Here is an 18,071-nt window from a genome sequence, read left to right as displayed (position 1 = left end):
ACAAACCAGATACAACGCCTGCCTTGTTGGAGTTTAAGTCTAATGGGAGTGCTCAGTTGCTTAGAGTCCTATCCGACTCTTTGCAGCCCCATGGACTGTAGCCCACTGGGCTACTCTGTCCATGAAATTTTCCAGGCAAGAATACCAGAGTGGGGTACCACTTTCTATTCCAGGGGAATCTTCCCATCCCAGGGATCTCCTGCATAGGCAGGCAGATTCTTTACCACTAGTGCCACCTGGGGAGCCCTCTAATGGGAGAAAGAAAGAAAGTGAAGTCGCTTAGTCATGTCCGACTCTTTGTGACCCTGTGGTCTGTAGCCCACCAGGCTCCTCCGTCCATGGGATTCTCCAGGCAAGAATACTGGAGTGGGTTGCCATTTCCTTCTCCAGGGGATCTTCCTGACCCAGGGATCGAACCCAGGTCTCCCGCATTGCAGGCAGACACTTTACCCTCTGAGCCACCAGGGAAGCCCTGGTCTAATGGGAGAAGCAGTCATTAAATAAATCACTCTATACTGCTCCAGTTGATGGGTGCTGTGTGGAGGGTGTTTGGGTCCTGTCGCCTCCCTGCACGGCCACATTTAAGCTGGGACCTGAAGGATGTTAGACTCAGTCACTCAAAGGAGAAGGGGGAGGAGTTTCAGCAGAAGGAGTGCAGCCCAGTCACGCTCTGTGGTCACGTCTAGAACACTGCCTTGTTCCTGAGAATGTTGAGAGTGGCCCTGCCTAGGCAGATTTTTGTTTTTGTTTTTTTTTTAATACATTTATACAATCACTTGCTTTACCTTTTAGATTCCACGTGTCAGTGATGACATAGACTATTTGTCTTTCTGCCTGTGAGCATTCTTAAATGATCACTCCCATGCGATCATGAGCTCCTCTAGAGCAGAGACCTCCAATACAGGGCTTATCACTCTCGTGTTCCGTCGCCTAGTCGTGTCTGACTCTTTGTGACCCCATGGACTGTAGCCCGCCAGGCTCCTCTGTTCATGGGATTCTCCAGGCAGGAACACTGGAATGGGTTGCCATTTCCTCCTCCAGAGATATTCCCAACCCAGGGATCGAACCCAGGTCTCCTGTGTCTTCTGAATTGCAGGTGAATTCTCCACCCACTGAGATTTTGAGGACGCACAGGGCTCATGGTAGGCACTTAGTAAGTCTGCATCTAGTAATAAAAGGGGTTGGTCCTGGACAGTCTTTGAGCTACGTTCTGTTAGACCTTCTTTCTATTAAAATATGACACACAGCTCATGGAAATATCTGCAGTGACTTGATTTGTCGACAGCAGCCTCCCCAGCGAGGCTGGCTGGTGGCCGCCCTTGGAGAAGGCTCTTTGCCAGGCCCACACACCCTCGCCCTGCCTTTCCTGCTGTTCTCTGCGCTGTGCTCCTTACCCTGTTGGCTTGGCCTGGAGTTGGAGAACCTGGTCAGTGGGACATGGAAGCCGTGTCCAGGAGTGTTTTCTCTAGGCTTCTACAAAGATGAAGGCTCCTCGCAGCTTTGGTGAATCACAAAACAGGCCATCCACTGTCTATACTTGGGAGGGTCTTGTGCATAAGTGAGGTTTCCAGGTAACTAAAGGCGTGCATACTCAAACTTCTTCAGTCATACCTAATTTAAGCATTCTGATTTTCAGCATATTAGGCATTTCCCTCTATTTCTAGAAGAAAATTCTTTTTTTTTCTCCTTTATAATAGGCATGTATATTAAAGGGTATGTTGCCATCAATGCTTCTTGAGGGTGTGTATGACTTGGCACCTCTCGCTGATGACTTCCGGCACCTGAAGACAGACAGACAGAAGTTTTATAGTCTTCCCTGTTTGCTACTTTGTAATTAGGAGATTGGTTGAAGCTTGTTGCTGTTAGCTTGCCTGTATAACCCCTTGCCTTTTTCTCACCTCTTGGTCCCAATAAACTGTAAAGTTGGAAATAAAATGTAAAGTTGGAAACCACATAACCAGGTTTTATTTACTTGTCCCTGTATTTATTTAAACAGGTGTTCCTTCACCCAGTATATGTTCTGCCAAGTATTGTGCTAAGCGCAAAGCTTACAGAGCAGAGAGTGATGAGTTCTTGCCCCCCAAGAGCCAGGGGGTGGGGGGACTGCGGTGGAGAATGGGGCCAGTGGGAGCACCTGCACCAGACTGAGCTGTTCAGAGGAAGAGGGTGTGGCTGGGCGTCAGCAGTGGCTCTGAATTTCTAAACCCGCGAAGTGTGTAAACTTCATTGCTTACACCTTGTGCCTTCTGTTTTGGCTGCAGAAGCCCTTTTCTATGTCTGTCAAGTTCTAGATAGGGAGAGCCTGTTTTAAGCTGGGCTTCAGGTAGATGAGGTCTTGCCGGACATCTGTGGTCTTTTAGTTTGGCCGGTTTCTGTCATTATTAGCGATGCTGCTGAATAACTTGGTTACTGTCTTAATCCCCAGGCTTCCCTGTTGTAAAGGCATATCTTCTCCCATTATAAGCAACTTACAGGATAACGACTTGACATGTGCCGCTATCTGCTTCTCCAAAAACCTCTCAATGTCTTAGAGTCAGAGGATGAAACTTCCCTGGATCAGTTGAGTGTACTGCAAAACAGTGATTTTTTTTCTATAGCATTTCTTTAGCAATTTCCTAGCTGTCAGTGTTCTGTAAAGATCTTTAGATCCTTTCTCTCTGTTCCCCTCATCGTGGACTAGAATTTTGTTTATTCAGTGCATTGTAATACAATTACAGCCATTATTCTTTTTGGTTTGCAAAATGGTCTGAGTGTGGCTAGTTGGGAGCCCCTTCAGTCTGACCCCTGTCTCCTTGACCTTAATTCTTGAGCACATCCTTGCTCTTTGACATTAGATGTTCCAGGCCCACCCCTGGAGTCAGCCATATCTCAAGAAGCCCTTTTATTGCAGAATAACATTTAGAAGCCAGGACTTGGGCACCAGGAGTGCCCATTGCTACAGAGATGTCATGGCTGCGGCTGCTGCTGCTAAGTCGCTTCAGTCGTGTCCGACTCTGTGCAACCCCATAGACGGCAGCCCATCAGGCTCCACCGTCCCTGGAATTCTCCATGCAAGAACACTGGAGTGGGTTGCCATTTCCTTCTCCAATGAATGAAAGTGAAAAGTGAAAGTGAAGTTGCTCAGTCGTGTCTGACTCTTAGCGACCCCATGGACTGCAGCCTACCAGGCTCCTCCATCCATGGAATATTCCAGGCAAGAGTACTGGAGTGGGGTGCCATTGCCTTCTCCAGTCATGGCTACTAGAGTCTTTTAATGGCTGAAACTAGGGTATACATTAAAAGAAAAAATAGACATTTGCATCAATATTTCTCCTAAAGTATTACTTTGTTATAGGATCGGTATTAGAAATTCAATTATGGTGATGCTTGGAGCTTATCAGAGAACCTTTCCTTCTTAAAAAAAAAAGAAACAAGTTAAAATCCCTTTGTGTCTGCTATTCTCATCTCTCTGGAGGGAGAAAGGACAACTGCATTAATCTCCTGTCACTTGAGGGAATAACTGCTCAAAGGGTTAAGCTGCTCAGGATTAAGGGTTAAGGGTCAAGTTGCTCTCATTTCATCGCGTGCACTCTTCCTCAGTGTGTTTGTGCCACTTCTGTGCTGGGAGGGATTTCCCAGGTGGCACGAGTGGTAAAGAACCCACCTGCCATCACAGAAGATGTAAGAGTCGAGGGTTCAATCCCTGGGTCAGGAAGATCCCCTGGAGGAGGAAGTGGCAACCCACTCCAGTATTCTTACCTGGAAAATCCCATGGACAGAGGAGCCTGGGGGGCTACCATCCACGGGGTCGCACAGAGTCAGACACGACCAGTGCAACTGACTCCACACACGGTGCTGGGAAAGGGTAGCTGGCAGTTACCTCTTACAGGTTTTAGTAAATTCCTTTTGTTATCGTAGTTTTGCTGACAACCGAAAAAGCATTTCTCATGTTGCCAGTGCTCGTAATTTATTCTGGTTACTTTCAGGTGCGGCTAAATCAAGTCCAGCGTCTAAACCAGGATCCACACCTTCTCGTCCCTCATCAGCCAAAAGGGCTTCGTCCAGCGGCTCAGCATCCAAATCTGATAAAGACTTAGAAACGCAGGTCATACAGCTTAATGAACAGGTAACTCAGCATCCCCTGCCCAGTCTGTGGCAGCAGTGACGGGTGTGAGGGCAAGATGAGCAGACCCGTCTGGGCCTGGGAGAGGGGAGGGGAGGGAACCAGTGGCTTCAGTCGAGTCAGAATGAAAGGAACTAGTGGGGCGGATAAAATCAGTGGCCCGTTGTCAATAAAGGATGTTAAGTCACCCATCTCACAGCTGCCTGCTGAGAGAACGGCTTCCCAAGTGGCTCAGTGGTAAAGAGTCCACCTGCCAAGCCGGGGATGTGGATTCAATCCTTGGGTCGGGAAGATTCCCTGAAGAAGGAAATAGCAACCCCCTCCAGTATTCTTGCTTGGGAATTCCTATGGACAGAGGATCCTGGCGGGCTACAGTCTACAGGGTCGCAGAGTCAGACACAACTGAGCGACTGCCAACGCCAGAAATACATTGAGACAGGAGGACAGATGAGGCGGCCTCAGGTAAATGCAAGCGGGCAGGCTAACCACCCCTCATCTGCACCCCACAAACACACACCTCGGTGCTCTTAGGAGCTTCAGGCTGGACCACGGCCACTTTGAGCCAGTCTAGATTGTGTTACAGGCACCAAGGGTTAGTCTCCCTTCCTTCCTCCTTTCTTTCAGCAACTGTCGGTTAAGCCTGTTGGATGTGACCGACACTGTATTTGATGCTGATCGTATAGTGGCAGCAAGACAGAGAACTTCCCTTCCCTCGCTGAACCTACAGACAGACAGACACGCACCACCAGCTGTTGCACCAGCAAAAGCCAAACACCGAGCCCTTCCCACAAGAGTGAAAGTACACAGGAGCATTGAAGCCAGGAGTGGGGGCATCAGAAAGGCCACCGTGAATTAGGACTTTTCTTTTTTATCTAATATCCCTGGAATTGCAGTAATCTATCTCTGCTGTCTTTGAAATATTCAATGTGAAAGCTTACATATGCTTCCTAACCAACAATGGCTAACTTTGCCTAAGTGTATACATAGCTTAAGGGGCTTTCCAGATGGCACTAGTGGTAAAGAACCCGCCTGCCAACGCAAGAGAGACACTGGTTCAATCCCTCGGTCAGGAAGATCCCATGGAGGAGGGCATGGCAACCCACTCCAGTATTCTTGCCTGGACAATCCCACAGACAGAGGAGCCTGGCAGGCTTCAGTCCATAGGGTCACAAGTAGTTGGACATGACTGAAGCGACTCAGCACAGCACAGCATGCAAAGTTTAAAAGTTATGACGTACATCAGACTCTCACTGAGGGCACCCAAAGCCAGTGCTCTCTAATCGTCTGGAGATGCGGGGTTGGGAGGGACGTGGTGGGGGGAGGGTGGGGACACATGGATGCCTGTGGCTGATTCATGTTGATGTAGGACAGAAATCATCACAGTACTGTAAAGTATATCCTCCAATTTAAAGAAAGAAAGAAAAAATAATAGCTTACTCCAATCGCAAACTTCAAAACAAAAAAGTAATATGACAACTGGGAGCTCAGGACCCCGTGTAGAAAACACCCATCCTCGCCCTGAGTTGGGAGGAGAGTCTTTTATCCCGGCTACCCCGACCCCTGGGCTTCCCTGGTTGTTCAGCTGGTAAAGAATCTGCCTGCAATGCTGGAGACCCTGGTTTGATTCCTGGGTGGGGAAGAGCCCCTGGAGAAGGGATAGGCTCCCCACTCCAGTATTCTAACCTGGAGAAGCCCCATGGACAGAGAAGCCTGGTGGGCTACAGTTCATGGGATCGCAAAGAGTTGGGCACGACTGAGCGACTAAGCATGCAAGCACACCCCCACCGCTGGGACTGGAACCTTTATTCCAGGTCCTCAGGCTGTTCCCAGCCACTCACTGGGCCAATCCCAGTGATTAATCTGATTCTTGATGAGCCAGCAAGAGTCTGGAAACAGTTTTTGAGATAATTGTATATTTGCAAACAAGGATCTGGTTAAACAGCCAGCAGTTGCCTAATAAGGGTGTTTCTTTACAATTCTGAACACTTTAATGGAAAAGGTAAAACCTTAAGTCATCCGGTGGGTAGGACTTTGGTTTCGAAAGTGTGGAAAGTATCTAATTACCTGCTGATTCTCAGTTTGAGCCCTTACACAATGTCTCTAATGAGTTCTTCCAGGATAGGAGGTGGTTAGGCCAGCACTAATTAGCCTGGGGCCACGTGCCTGAGGCTCTACCGAAGAGGGTCAGGCATGGGTCTGTAATACCTTGGATTTATACCCCTTTCTCCTTCAGTTCAGTTCAGTCACTCAGTTGTGTCCGACTTTCTGCGACCCCATGAATCGCAGCATGCCAGGCCTCCCTGTCCATCACCAACTCCAGGAGCTCACTCAAATTCATGTCCATCGAGTTGGTGATGCCATCCAGCCATCTCATCCTCTGTCGTCCCCTTCTCCTCCTGCCCCCAATCCCTCCCAGCATCAGAGTCTTTTCCAATGAGTCAACTCTTCGCATGAGGTGGCCAAAGTACTGGAGTTTCAGCTTTAGCATCATTCCTTCCAAAGAACACCCAGGACTGATCTCCAGAATGGACTGGTTGGATCTCCTTGCAGTCCAAGGGACCCTCAAGAGTCTTCTCCAACACCACAGTTCAAAAACATCAATTCTTCAGCGCTCAGCTTTCTTCACAGTCCAACTCTCACATCCATCCATGACCACGGGAAAAACCATAGCCTTGACTAGATGGACCTTTGTTGGCAAAGTAATGTCTCTGGTTTTGAATATGCTGTCTAGGTTGGTCATAACTTTCCTTCCAAGGAGTAAGCGTCTTTTAATTTCATGGCTGCAGTCACCATCTGCAGTGATTTTGGAGCCCCAAAAAATAAAGTCTGCCACTGTTTCCCCATCTATTTCCCATGAAGTGATGGGACCAGATGCCATGATCTTCGTTGTCTAAATGTTGAGCTTTAAGCCAACTTTTTTCACTCTCCTCTTTCACTTTCATCAAGAGGCTTTTTAGTTTCTCTTCACTTTCTGCCGTAAGGGTGTTGTCATCTGCATATCTGAGGTGACTGATATTTCTCCCGGCAATCTTGATTCCAGCTTGTGCTTCTTCCAAGCCAGCATTTCACATGATGTACTCTGCATAGAAGTTAAATAAGCAGGGTGACAATATACAGCTTTGATTAACTCCTTTTCCTATTTGGAACCACTCTGTTGTTCCATGTCCAGTTCTAACTGTTGCTTCCTGACCTGCATATAGGTTTCTTAAGAGGTAGGTCAGGTGGTCTGGTATTCCCATCTCTTTCAGAATTTTCCACAGTTTGTTGTGATCCACACAGTCAAAGGCTTTGGCACAGTCAATAAAGCAGAAATAGATGTTTTTCTGGAACTCCCTTGCTTTTTCCATGATCTAGCAGATGTTGGCAATTTGATCTCTGGTTCTTCTGCCTTTTCTAAAACCAGCTTGAACATCAGGGAGTTCACGGTTCACGTATTGCTGAAGCCTGGCTTGCAGAATTTTGAGCCTTACTTTACTAGCATGTGAGAAGAGTGCAATTGTGCAGTAGTTTGAGCATTCTTTGGCATTGCCTTTCTTTGGGATTGGAATGAAAACCGACCTTGTTCAGTCCTGTGGCCACTGCTGAGTTTTCCAAATTTGCTGGCATATTGAGTGCAGCACTTTCACAGCATCATCTTTCAGGATTTGAAATAGCTCAACTGGAATTCCATTGCCACCACTAGCTTTGTTCGTAGTGATGCTTCCTAAGGCCCACTTGACTTCACATTCCAGGATGTCTGGCTCTAGGTGAGTGATCACACCATCGTGATTATCTTGGTCGTGAAGATCTTTTTTGTACAGTTCTTCTGTGTATTCTTGCCACCTCTTCTTAATATCGTCTGCTTCTGTTAGGTCATACCATTTCTGTCCTTTATTGAGCCCATCTTTGCATGAACTGTTCCCTTGGTATCTCTTATTTTCTTGAAGAGATCTCTAGTCTTTCCCATTCTGTTGTTTTCCTCTGTTTCTTTGCATTGATCACTGAGGAAGGCTTTCTGATCTCTCCTTGCTATTCTTTGGAACTCTGCATTCAGATGCTTATATCTTTCCTTTTCTCCTTTGCTTTTCGCTTCTCTTCTTTTCACAGCTATTTGTAAGGCCTCTCCAGACAGCCAGTTTGCTTTTTTGCACTTCTTTTCCATGGGGATGGTCTTGATTCCTGTCTCCTGTACAATGTCACGAACCTCTGTTCATAGTTCATCAGGCACTCTGTCAGATCTAGTCCCTTAAATCTATTTCTCAGGTCCACTGTATAATCATAAGGGATTTGATTTAGGTCATACCTGAATGGTCTAGTGGTTTTCCCTACTTTCTTCAATTTAAGTCTGATTTTGGCAATAAGGAGTTCATGATCTGAGCCACAGTCAGCTCCCGGTCTTGTTTTTGCTGACTGAATAGAGCTTCTCCATCTTTGACTGCAAAGAATATAATCAGTCTGATTTTGATGTTGACCGTCTGGTGATGTCCATGTGTAGAGTCTTATCTTGTGTTGATGGAAGATGGTGTTTGCTATGACCAGTGTGTTCTCTTGGCAAAACTCTAGTAGCCTTTACCCTGCTTCATTCCGTATTCCAAGGCCAAATTTGCCTGTTACCCCAGGTGTTTCTTGACTTCCTACTTTGGCATTCCAGTCCCCTATAATGAAAAGGACATCTTTTTGGGGTGTTAGTTCTAAAAGGTCTTGTAGGTCTTCATAGAACCGTTCAACCTTTCTCCTTAGAAACTCAGATTCTCTTAATAGCTTTATTATCTCATGCTTCTTCATCATCATCTACCTCTACCACACCTAGGTTCCCAACCCTCTAACCCAAAGTAGAACCGCCTGGAAACCTTGGATCCTACCTGCCCCTCTGGCTGTACAGCCCGCGTCTACCAGCCCCACTTCCTCTCCTGGGGCTGGTTCTAGGCTCCCAAGAGCTCACCCAGAGCCCCAGCGCCCTGAGGGCCCACGCTGTCTGCACTGCTTCAGCTAAACCATGCATGCTCAGTCACTAAGTCGTGTCTAGCTCTTCTGCAACTCCATAGCCTATAGCCCACCAGCCTCCTCTGTCCATGAGATTTCCCAAGCAAGAATACTGGAGTGGGTAGCCATTTCCTACTCTGGGGGATCTTCCTGACCCAGAGATCAAACCCACATCTCCTGCATTGGCAGGTGGATTCTTCACCACTGAGCCACCAGGGAAACTAAACTGTCCTATTCATAAGACCGCTCTCAAGAAGACGGAACAGAGAGAAGTACGTTTCAGTGGTCTTCCTCCCCCTGGCTGTAATTCCTCCATTCAAAGGCCTCACCCCCGGGCTGCCCCCAGTGCCCACACGTGGAGCATTGTGCCCATACCTCCATCTGTCCCTGTACCTCCGTCTGTCCCCCGGTGGGAAGGTTGGATACCTCGTACCTTGTGAGCCTTCATTTACCAGCTGCTTACTGAGCACCTCCAGCTGTACTTCCAAGGCTGTGTTAGTGCTCCCTCCATTTTCTGTCCCCAAAGCCTACAAGGTGCCCCCGTGAAGCTGGTGGGGAGCCTCACACAGGCATCACTGTGTTGGAACTGAGGACAGGAAGACAAGGAAGGGCCGAGTGACAATGCCCAAGCCAAAGAGCGAATAGCAGTGGTAACAGACAAGGTGACAAGTGCCTTGGACTTTAAGAATTCTCACATTCTTGGTCTCGTGCCTTGATGCGGGCAGTCTCCCATGACATGCTCTGCAGGCACCACTGTGCCAATCAGTGTCAGTGGTAGATATGAATCAGGGCAGGAAAAGACATGACTGAAATAATCAGGGGCTGCAGGGTGGGGTCCCTGCCATGCTTGGGGACCGCAGGGCGAGGAGAGTGGGCCTGGTTAGCCCTTGCAGACCCTGTCTGTGGCTCAGACAGGAAGGCTGGGCAGATCTGCAGTGTGTGGACACCAGGGTGGTGGAGAATCGGGAGAAGATAACTTGACTCTCCTCCAGGCTGCACCCCTAGCGTTTGCCCCTGTACCGTTCAGGCTCCTGCTCTGACACATGGGAGTGGCACTGTGAAAATGGGGTCCCCTTCGCCAACTGATCTTTCACCGGGTAATTTAGCTCCTGTTGTTTTTACCAGGAAATGTTTATAGCTGCACATATTACCTGATGCACCTGGAATAGCCACACAGGCCAACCTGGGCTGGGTTTTCTACTGAGCCTCAGCTCTTGGTTCACTGCACAGACCACACCAGGGAAGAGGCAGACGAGCCTGTGGTTTCCATGGGATAGAGGCATCCAGAGACCTTTCTTGCCTGGTCCAGGGAAGGGGACCTGGCAGTCAGCAGATTCCTAAACTCCACAGACCCGTCCACTGACACCAGTGCAGGCTTGAGATGGACCTGTGGTCACGTCTGGGGAGGAGGATGCCAAAGTCAAGAGGGTTTTCTTTTTTTCCCTGGAATTTAGGCAACTGGGTTACCTTCAGTTTTTACGAATGTCCATGGACAGAGGAGCCTGGCGGGCTACAGTCCATGGGCTCATAAAGAATCGGACGCAACTGAGCACAAGCCACAATGCCATAGTATTATCAGAAAGAAGAGTTACGGTCAGAAGCTGGTGATCCTCCATTGCCTTTTTGTTTTTCGTTATTTATTTGGCTGCACTGGGTGTTCGTTGCCGCATGCAGGATCTTTAGTTGCAGCATTTAAACTCTTAGTTGCAGCCTGTGCAATCTAGTTCCCTGACCAGGGATTGAACTCTGGCCCCCTGCATTGGGAGCATGGAGTGTTAGCCACTGGACCCACCAGGGAAGTCCCTCCTCCTCTGCTTTGTGAGCAGCTGCATGAGGGCATCAGTGGGGTTAACTCTGAGGAAGACCCCTACCCTTGAGTCTTGCTGGATGGATTCAGGTTTGCCAAGTGCGTGCGGAGAGGGCCACTGCATGTGCTGAGTATCTGTTTGAATGAATCAGTAACTCCAGACAGCTAAATAGCAGATGCAAAGGCCTGGTGTTACTAGAAACAGAGAGAGTTTCCACTCCAAGTATTATCTTTGGAAACCTGTTAAGGGTGATTTTTCATATACTGAGAGAGAGGTTACACCTGAGGAGGACCGTGAAAGACCTAGTTTACTTCTACAGATGTTCTTTGCACAAATGTATAACTGCTCAAAGGGTTTAAAAAAAATTGAGGGATTCTCCAAGAATAGGAAGGGGTGATGGTTTGGGCCTGTGTGGGGTTGCTGGCCCTGCAGCCTGGAATTTGAGACCAGGTCTGTCTACACGCCCTTCCAGGTTTCTTCAGCCCAGGTGATGGCTCTGTCGGACTCAGCCTTATAACTTGCCCCCTTCCCTTTACCACTGTGAGAAGCTGGGAGGCCCTTGAACCAGCACCAAGGGAGAAAAAAGGAAATGGGGACTGTTCTGCTGAGGGAATGGGGCTTCCGCACTATCACCTTTCCTGTGATGAGCTCGAAGCGAGACCTAGAGGAACTGAGGCAGCTCCACTCAGCCTGCTTTCTCACCCAGTTTTCCCTGTGCAGCCAAGCCCCTGGCTCCCCGTAGAAGCGTTTGTCCAGTTTGGGTGAGGAACTGGGGCTCCAAAGCTGAGGGCAGCTCTCCATGCAAGTGACGTGAAGAAAGAAAGAAGGGTCCACAGCCACCCTCTGCTGCTGCCCCCTCCCCGTGCTCTCTCATCCCCCTTCCCTGTAAAGGACCAATGAGTTGGGGGGGACGGTGTGCCCCAGCGCATGTCAGTGGGAAAGGAAAACTGACTCGGAGCCCAGGTGGAACTGTCTCCTGTCGAAGAATTCCCAGGCCTGAGGTTATTATAAATGCTCAGCTGACAGGAGCAACAGACGTGCTGCCGCAGTTGGGTTCACGGCCCCAGGCTCAGGCTCCGAAAGCAGCCTCGTCTCCCTCCCCGGACTTGCCCACCCGTTATTGTGGTACATCTGTCATTTCTGCATGTCTGTCTGTTCACATCTCGCATCCTTATACGCAGGCAGGCTTGGTCACATATTTCTTAATGCTGTATTGTTAAGGGTTTTCTTTTCCACCTTCCCCACCCTCGCCAGGTACATTCGTTAAAACTTGCCCTCGAAGGCGTGGAAAAAGAAAGGGATTTCTACTTCGGAAAGTTGAGAGAGATTGAGCTCCTGTGCCAGGAACACGGGCAGGAAAACGACGATCTCGTGCAGCGACTAATGGAAGTCCTCTACGCTTCGGATGAACACGTGAGTGTGAGCACAGCGCGGATGCTCATGGTCTAGAGTGATGCTCTTGGTCACGGTGCAGTGATGGCTGTACCTTCAGAGATTGCCCCGGGGGCTCAGTGAGCTCGGCCGGGGCCCGCGATGTTCCCAGAGGGTTCAGCATGACCCTCACCCGCTGACCCTGCCGAGGGGACTTGCATTCCTAAATCCCGGAAGAGAGGAGTAGACATCACCAGTCGTGGGGGGCAGAGCCGAGGGGCCTTGGGTTGAGAGAAACAGGCTTGTGCAGCCTCAAGTGGTTTTCAGCTCCCCGAGCAAATGAGCAGTAAGAGTGTGTGTGGAGATTCTTCTTTCTTCATGACGGAGCAGGGCGTGGTGAAAGGAAACAAGTAATGTCGATGCTCTTCCCGTCCCCGTCAGCCCCACGGCCGTCTGGTTTTGCCTTCCTGGCTGGTTGTCTTGGTTACTCATCACCAGCACAGAGTAGCATCGTGGGATGGCCTTCTGTGGGCAGATACTCCCGGATGGCCTCCTTCTCGGGGAGGCCCAGGGTTGTTCCCCATGAGTGAATGTGAGGGGGACCTGTGCGGTGGCTCCATCTGGAGGGATGGGAAGCAGGCGTGCGAAGCACCAGAGGAGCGGGAGTCTTGGGAACAGGGCAGGGAAGGGGCAGGATGAACGGCAGAGCCCAGGGCTGGTCACCCCACGCCCGCCTCCACAGGGTGAGAGAAGCCCCCCAGCAGCGGGACTGGGAGCCCAGTGGGGCTTCACCTTCTGGAGGGTGGTGCCGTGGACGGGAGGGGAGCCAGGCCCTCCAGGGCGGTGTGGACGGCAGGGGAGCTGGGCCCCCCGGGCACTGTGGACGGCAGGGGAGCTGCAGAGCCAGGCGGGTGGTAAGGGTCCTTCTGCCAGTGTTTCTGCACCACCCAGAGCAGCGTTTCCATGACGTTCTGTGTGTACAGACTGCTTTGTCATCTGTCAGGCACTAGATGAATTGTGGTTATTGTCTTCACAAGCTTGTTTGAGGCAGAACCTGATGAGGTCTGTGTGGTTCCGTGAGCCAGAGTGAACCGTGCTGCTGCCGTCCAGGGTGGTGCCTGCTCACGGGAGCAGGGCATCTTGCAGGATGGAACCTCCTACCACGCTGCCAGCAGGAGGGAAAGCCTTCTGCTCCTAACCTCCAGCCAGATCTTGTCCCAGGAAGGAGTCCTTGTGTAAGAGCACCAACAAGCAAACTCCAAATGAAGGGTTGGCCGGGCCTCCTGACTTCCTGGCTAATGACGTGAGGGCTGGCCGTGGGCAAGCGCTCTTGGCTCGGGGGAGAGAGTTCAGGGGTGTCTTCCTCCATGACTACACACTCAGCTTCTGTTTGACCGTTTCTACCACCACCACCCCCCCCCCCAGCACACACACCAGCACCAGCTTGCTGAGGTCTGGCTTCAGCAAGCCGTTCTGCAGAGTATAGGCAATGAATACACACCCTGCCTCCCCACAAAGAAGTAATGTTCCAGCACATCATCAGTCACGGGGACTAATGGGTTTATTAGCAGGGCCTTTCCACAGACTCTTGGGATGGGATATGAGGGGGAGGAGCCTACATGTGTCAGCTCCTTTAATTCTCCAGAGAATTAAGTAGATGCGGGTGTTATCCCATTTTACAGATGAGAGAAAGTAAGGCGGCAGAGAAGTTAAAGAACATGCCCAAGCGAATAAGCATCATCATTTGCTTTTGAACTTGAGCACTGGGTTCATGCCCTCCCTTCTGCAAGCCTGAGCCACCTTTTAAACAGGGAATATTTTAGATAGGAACACCTTTTAAATAGGAACAGTTGTGATAGCTGACATTGCACATTTAGCACGTGCTAGATACTACATTCGTGTTCTAAATACACTTCTCACCACATCCTTTTTCGTCGTGTGAGTACTATTACTTACCTCTGCATCACAGATACAAAATTACTTGTCCAGCGATCCACCCTTAATATGCTCCATCACTACCCAGGTTTCTGTAACTCAAAGCCCCCAAATCTTAAGGATTGTGTTCCCACTTCTCAGTATATTGGGTGCTATGGGCAAGGGCAAAAATAAAGGCGGCACCACGTAGGGTAACTACAGGAGAGACTTTGTCTAATTGACAGTATTGAGTTGCCCGTGTTCTGTATGTGAAGCAGGAATTAGTTGAAGTCCTCCCTGGGTTTTCTCAGACAACTCCCATCATCTCACTTTGTCGTTTGGCACCTTCGATAGTATCATTCTGGCCGCTGGGCTTCCTGTTAATTCAGCATCCATCGGGAACGTCCGTTTTCTTCCGGCTGGCAGCATCGCCAGACCCGCCTTTGTTGTTCTGGCTGAGACGACGCTGATGTTGTCAGAGAGAAAGAAACGTGGTCGGGAGGAGAGAGAGACGGTGGCCTTGCTGCCGGGTGTGTGCTGGGGAGCATCTGAAGTCCAGGAAGAGATTTAGAGGCAGTAACCAGGCCGCTGGAATCTAGAAGATAGACAACACAAACTGCGTGTGTGGGTGACCAGAGCAAAACCTTCAAACCCAGTTGCTGCCTTCATGTTTCTCATTCCAGGATAACTTCTCATGCAACTCGGGGTCTGGACAGCTCCAAAAGAAACACTTCGGGCTATGCTGAGTTTTCCATAGAGGATCAGCAGCAATATGCCAGGTGTCCTTGTTTAAAATGTGACAGGATCCATTTTTTAAAAAACTTGGTTTCTATATAGAAAGATGGCGGTGACTGCTGTGTGCCCGGACACTGCAGGGTATTTTCCTTACTGCACACACGTGTACACATGACACTTCCTAGTAGTGGACGGTGAGGGGCTCAGGAGTGGTCATCCTGCTCTGCTCCCTGCTTGTCTTCCTAGAGGTTCACAGAACCATCCTAGACACCCGAGACCCACCAAGGTTTGCCTCCCTCCCTGGGCATAACGGATCCTGTTTCTGTGGCCACCTCCCAGCTTATCCAGGCTCTACCATTAAGGGAATGAGCCTTTAAAAAGCATCCACTTGGGCTTCCCTGGTTGCTCACTGGTAAAGAAATCCACCTGTCAATGCAGTTGACGTGGGTTTGACCCCTGATCTGGGAAGATCCCGCATGTCTCAGAGCAGCTAAGCCCGTGCATCGCAACTGTTGAGCCTATGCTTTAGAGCCCCTGCTCCACAGCGAGAGAAGTCGCCGCTACGAGCAGCCAGTGCACCTCACCTAGAGTGCCTGCGCATAGCAGCCAAGTCCCAGTGCAGCCAGAAACAAAATTGAAAAAAAAAAAAAAGCTTCCACCCTTGCCCAGGGAAGGTGTCAGTTGGGGAACAATGTGCTCAGCAACTTCAAACGCAGTTGCTGCCTTAATATTTCTCATTCCAGGATAACTTCTCATGCAACTCTGGGTCTGGACAGCTCCAAAAGAAGCATTTCAGGCTATGCTGAGTGTTCTATAGAGGATCCACTGGAATGTGCCAGGTGTCCTTGCTTAGAACGTGACAGTATGCTGCACCCGCCCCGAAAGCTCCAGAAGCCTCCTTTTCCCCCCTCTGTGCTTCACCCTGACAGTGCGTCCTGTTTTCAGGCCATTCGCACACTTCAGTCCTGGCTGGACATGCAGCCATGATGCATATGGTGTTCGGGAAAAAATGCCAGCACTTCATTCCTGTCGCCGCTGGCCTGACTCGTGTGCACCTCCGAGAGGCGGAGGTTTCTGGTTGCCTCCCTCCTGGAAGTGGGAGAGGTGCTGAGGAATCTGAGGCCACGCCGAGGGTCTGCTCGGCAGCTAACCACAGACGGACCCTGCGTCGGCACTGCAGACGGAGAGGTCTCCTCCCTCAGTCTTTATTTCACCTTGGCTGGCCTTTGACTCATAGTCAGCCGATCCTAGAATAGCATGTTTGGAAGATGTAGACAGGCAGATGAGTTTGGAGTGTAGAAGTCAACAGAGTTCACTTTGCAGTCGTAGAACCCTCAGGGAAGTTTCCAGAGCAGATGGCCAGCTCGCTGCCCAGTTCCTGCCTTGATTCTCGTCGTCTTTAGTACTTGGCTTGGGGCCACAGGCGTCGGCTTAGGCCTTGGGTAGCTGCTGCCCTGCGCTTCTGTCAGCAGGGTCACCTGCTCATACAGAGGCGCGTGTTTCCTGCGGTCCTGTCCCGGAAGCCACTTTGGGTGGAACAGCTTAAGCTACCTCCCCAGCTCCACCCACGTCTTTTGGATTCAGCCTGCATTTCTGTCACTGGACGCAGCATTGGGTATATAGAAGGCAGACACCACCCCTGCCTTCGCAGAGCTTGCCGCCCTGGCGAGAGCAAGAGAACACGGACACCACCAACTGGAATATGTCAGGCTGTGATAAATGTGGTAATGGAGACATAAATAAACTTGTGTGGGGCACACTTAAAGACAGCCTGGAGGGACAGGCCGGGACTTCACAGAGAAGATGACATTTGTGTTGGATGTTGAAAGATGATGAGGAATGTGATCAGTTGCAGAGCTCAGGACGGGGGAGTGGTTTTTTCTGCAGAAGAAACAGCACTAACAAAGCAGAGGAAAGAACAGCCGGATGTGCTGGGTGTAGCAGTGGCGGATGAGCCTCTATCTAGGAAGGTGGGCGGCGCCCCCGCTCTCCCGCCCGCAGTAGCCCAGAGCCCCCTCCAGGGCTGACTTGCGGCTTGCTTCTCCTTCTGCTCATCATTGAAAGAATAAGGAACTCCAAAGCAGCCACTGACAGCTAATCATTTAGGAAGCAGTGATGGACTGACATGCAAATATTAGGCTTAATTAAGCAGGTGGCGCCCCAGTGCTTGAGTCATGTATTTGACCTTGGTTTCGCCTGGCCGCCTCCTTGCCTGTGCATTTGAGTTCCTCCCTCTTGCGTGGGGCAGAAGAGAAAAATCATCTCTGAGTGTGAGCGCCTCCATGGCACAGCAGGCTGGGAGCTCCCCATGGTGACATGTGATGGGTGTGTCCTGCCAGGCCTTCAGGGCACCTTCATTTGCACCCCAGGCATTAGCAATCCTTTGGTAGCGCAGGACGTTTGCTCTTTACACCCGCATTACCCAGTAAGAAGAGTGCTCTGGGGTCCGAGGCTCCTGCCGATGAGATGTGTGACCTCACAGGGGCACCCCGTGAGTGAGGGGCTGCCCTCGGCCAGCTGGAGACCCGAGGCCTAGGCTGGGACACTGCACCTACCCCCTTGCTCAGCAAGTGTGGAAAGCAGGCCTGGGGAGGGGCCTAACCCGGTGAGTGTGTTTCTGGGCCCACCACTGGTGTGACAGGCCCACAGTTCCTTGAATCCATCTCTTCTGACTTCCAGTCCGGGATTAAATCCTTCATCCCACAGTTGAGGGATTAAATCTGTCATCCCACAGTTGACTCCCAGTCCTGGTGTGAGCAAACAGGATTTTCTGTAAATTGTCAAATAGAGCCTCATTTCTGCGATCTTCCCACCAACTGCCTAACACTCACAAAAACAGTTGTGTAAGAAAGGCACACTTGAAACCAGCTGAAGTCCGGGTGATGTGATGTGGAAGCAGCTAACTCTTTAAAGTTAGGGTGATGAATCAGACAAGATCTCTAACCCCTGGGGGACTCAGGCTCAGAGTCCAGCTGGAGACGTCGAGTAGAGTCAGCTTGAATCTGCAAGTCAGCCTTGTAGCCAGACAGTGGAGCACAGAGATACACACACAGAGACACCCAGAGAGCTCCAGTGTGCACCCTGATGGGAGCATGAGTCAAGGATGTAAAGCTCAGAGGAGTGACCCATTCTGGGGTGGAGGCAGTAGGAGAGGCGTGGGGAGGAGTGTGCGGCAGAGC

General features: G+C 50.3%; 1 protein-coding gene across 3 annotated transcripts in view; it reads left to right on the top strand.

The window, feature by feature from the left end:
* Window positions 1-18,071, top strand: part of MAPRE2 (microtubule associated protein RP/EB family member 2) — a 188,980-nt gene that overhangs the window by 165,793 nt on the left and 5,116 nt on the right. For all 3 annotated transcript variants that reach the window (XM_018039486.1, XM_018039485.1, XM_018039484.1), the window contains 2 exons: window positions 3,966-4,105; window positions 12,127-12,285. In XM_018039486.1, coding sequence (XP_017894975.1) covers window positions 3,966-4,105; window positions 12,127-12,285 — 299 coding nt within the window. The remainder of the gene's footprint in view (window positions 1-3,965; window positions 4,106-12,126; window positions 12,286-18,071) is intronic.

This window comes from Capra hircus, chromosome 24 (assembly GCF_001704415.2).
Source record: "Capra hircus breed San Clemente chromosome 24, ASM170441v1, whole genome shotgun sequence".
Taxonomy (NCBI): domain Eukaryota; kingdom Metazoa; phylum Chordata; class Mammalia; order Artiodactyla; family Bovidae; genus Capra; species Capra hircus.
Note: the sequence above shows the minus strand (reverse complement) of the source record. Positions and strands in the feature narration are given on the sequence as shown.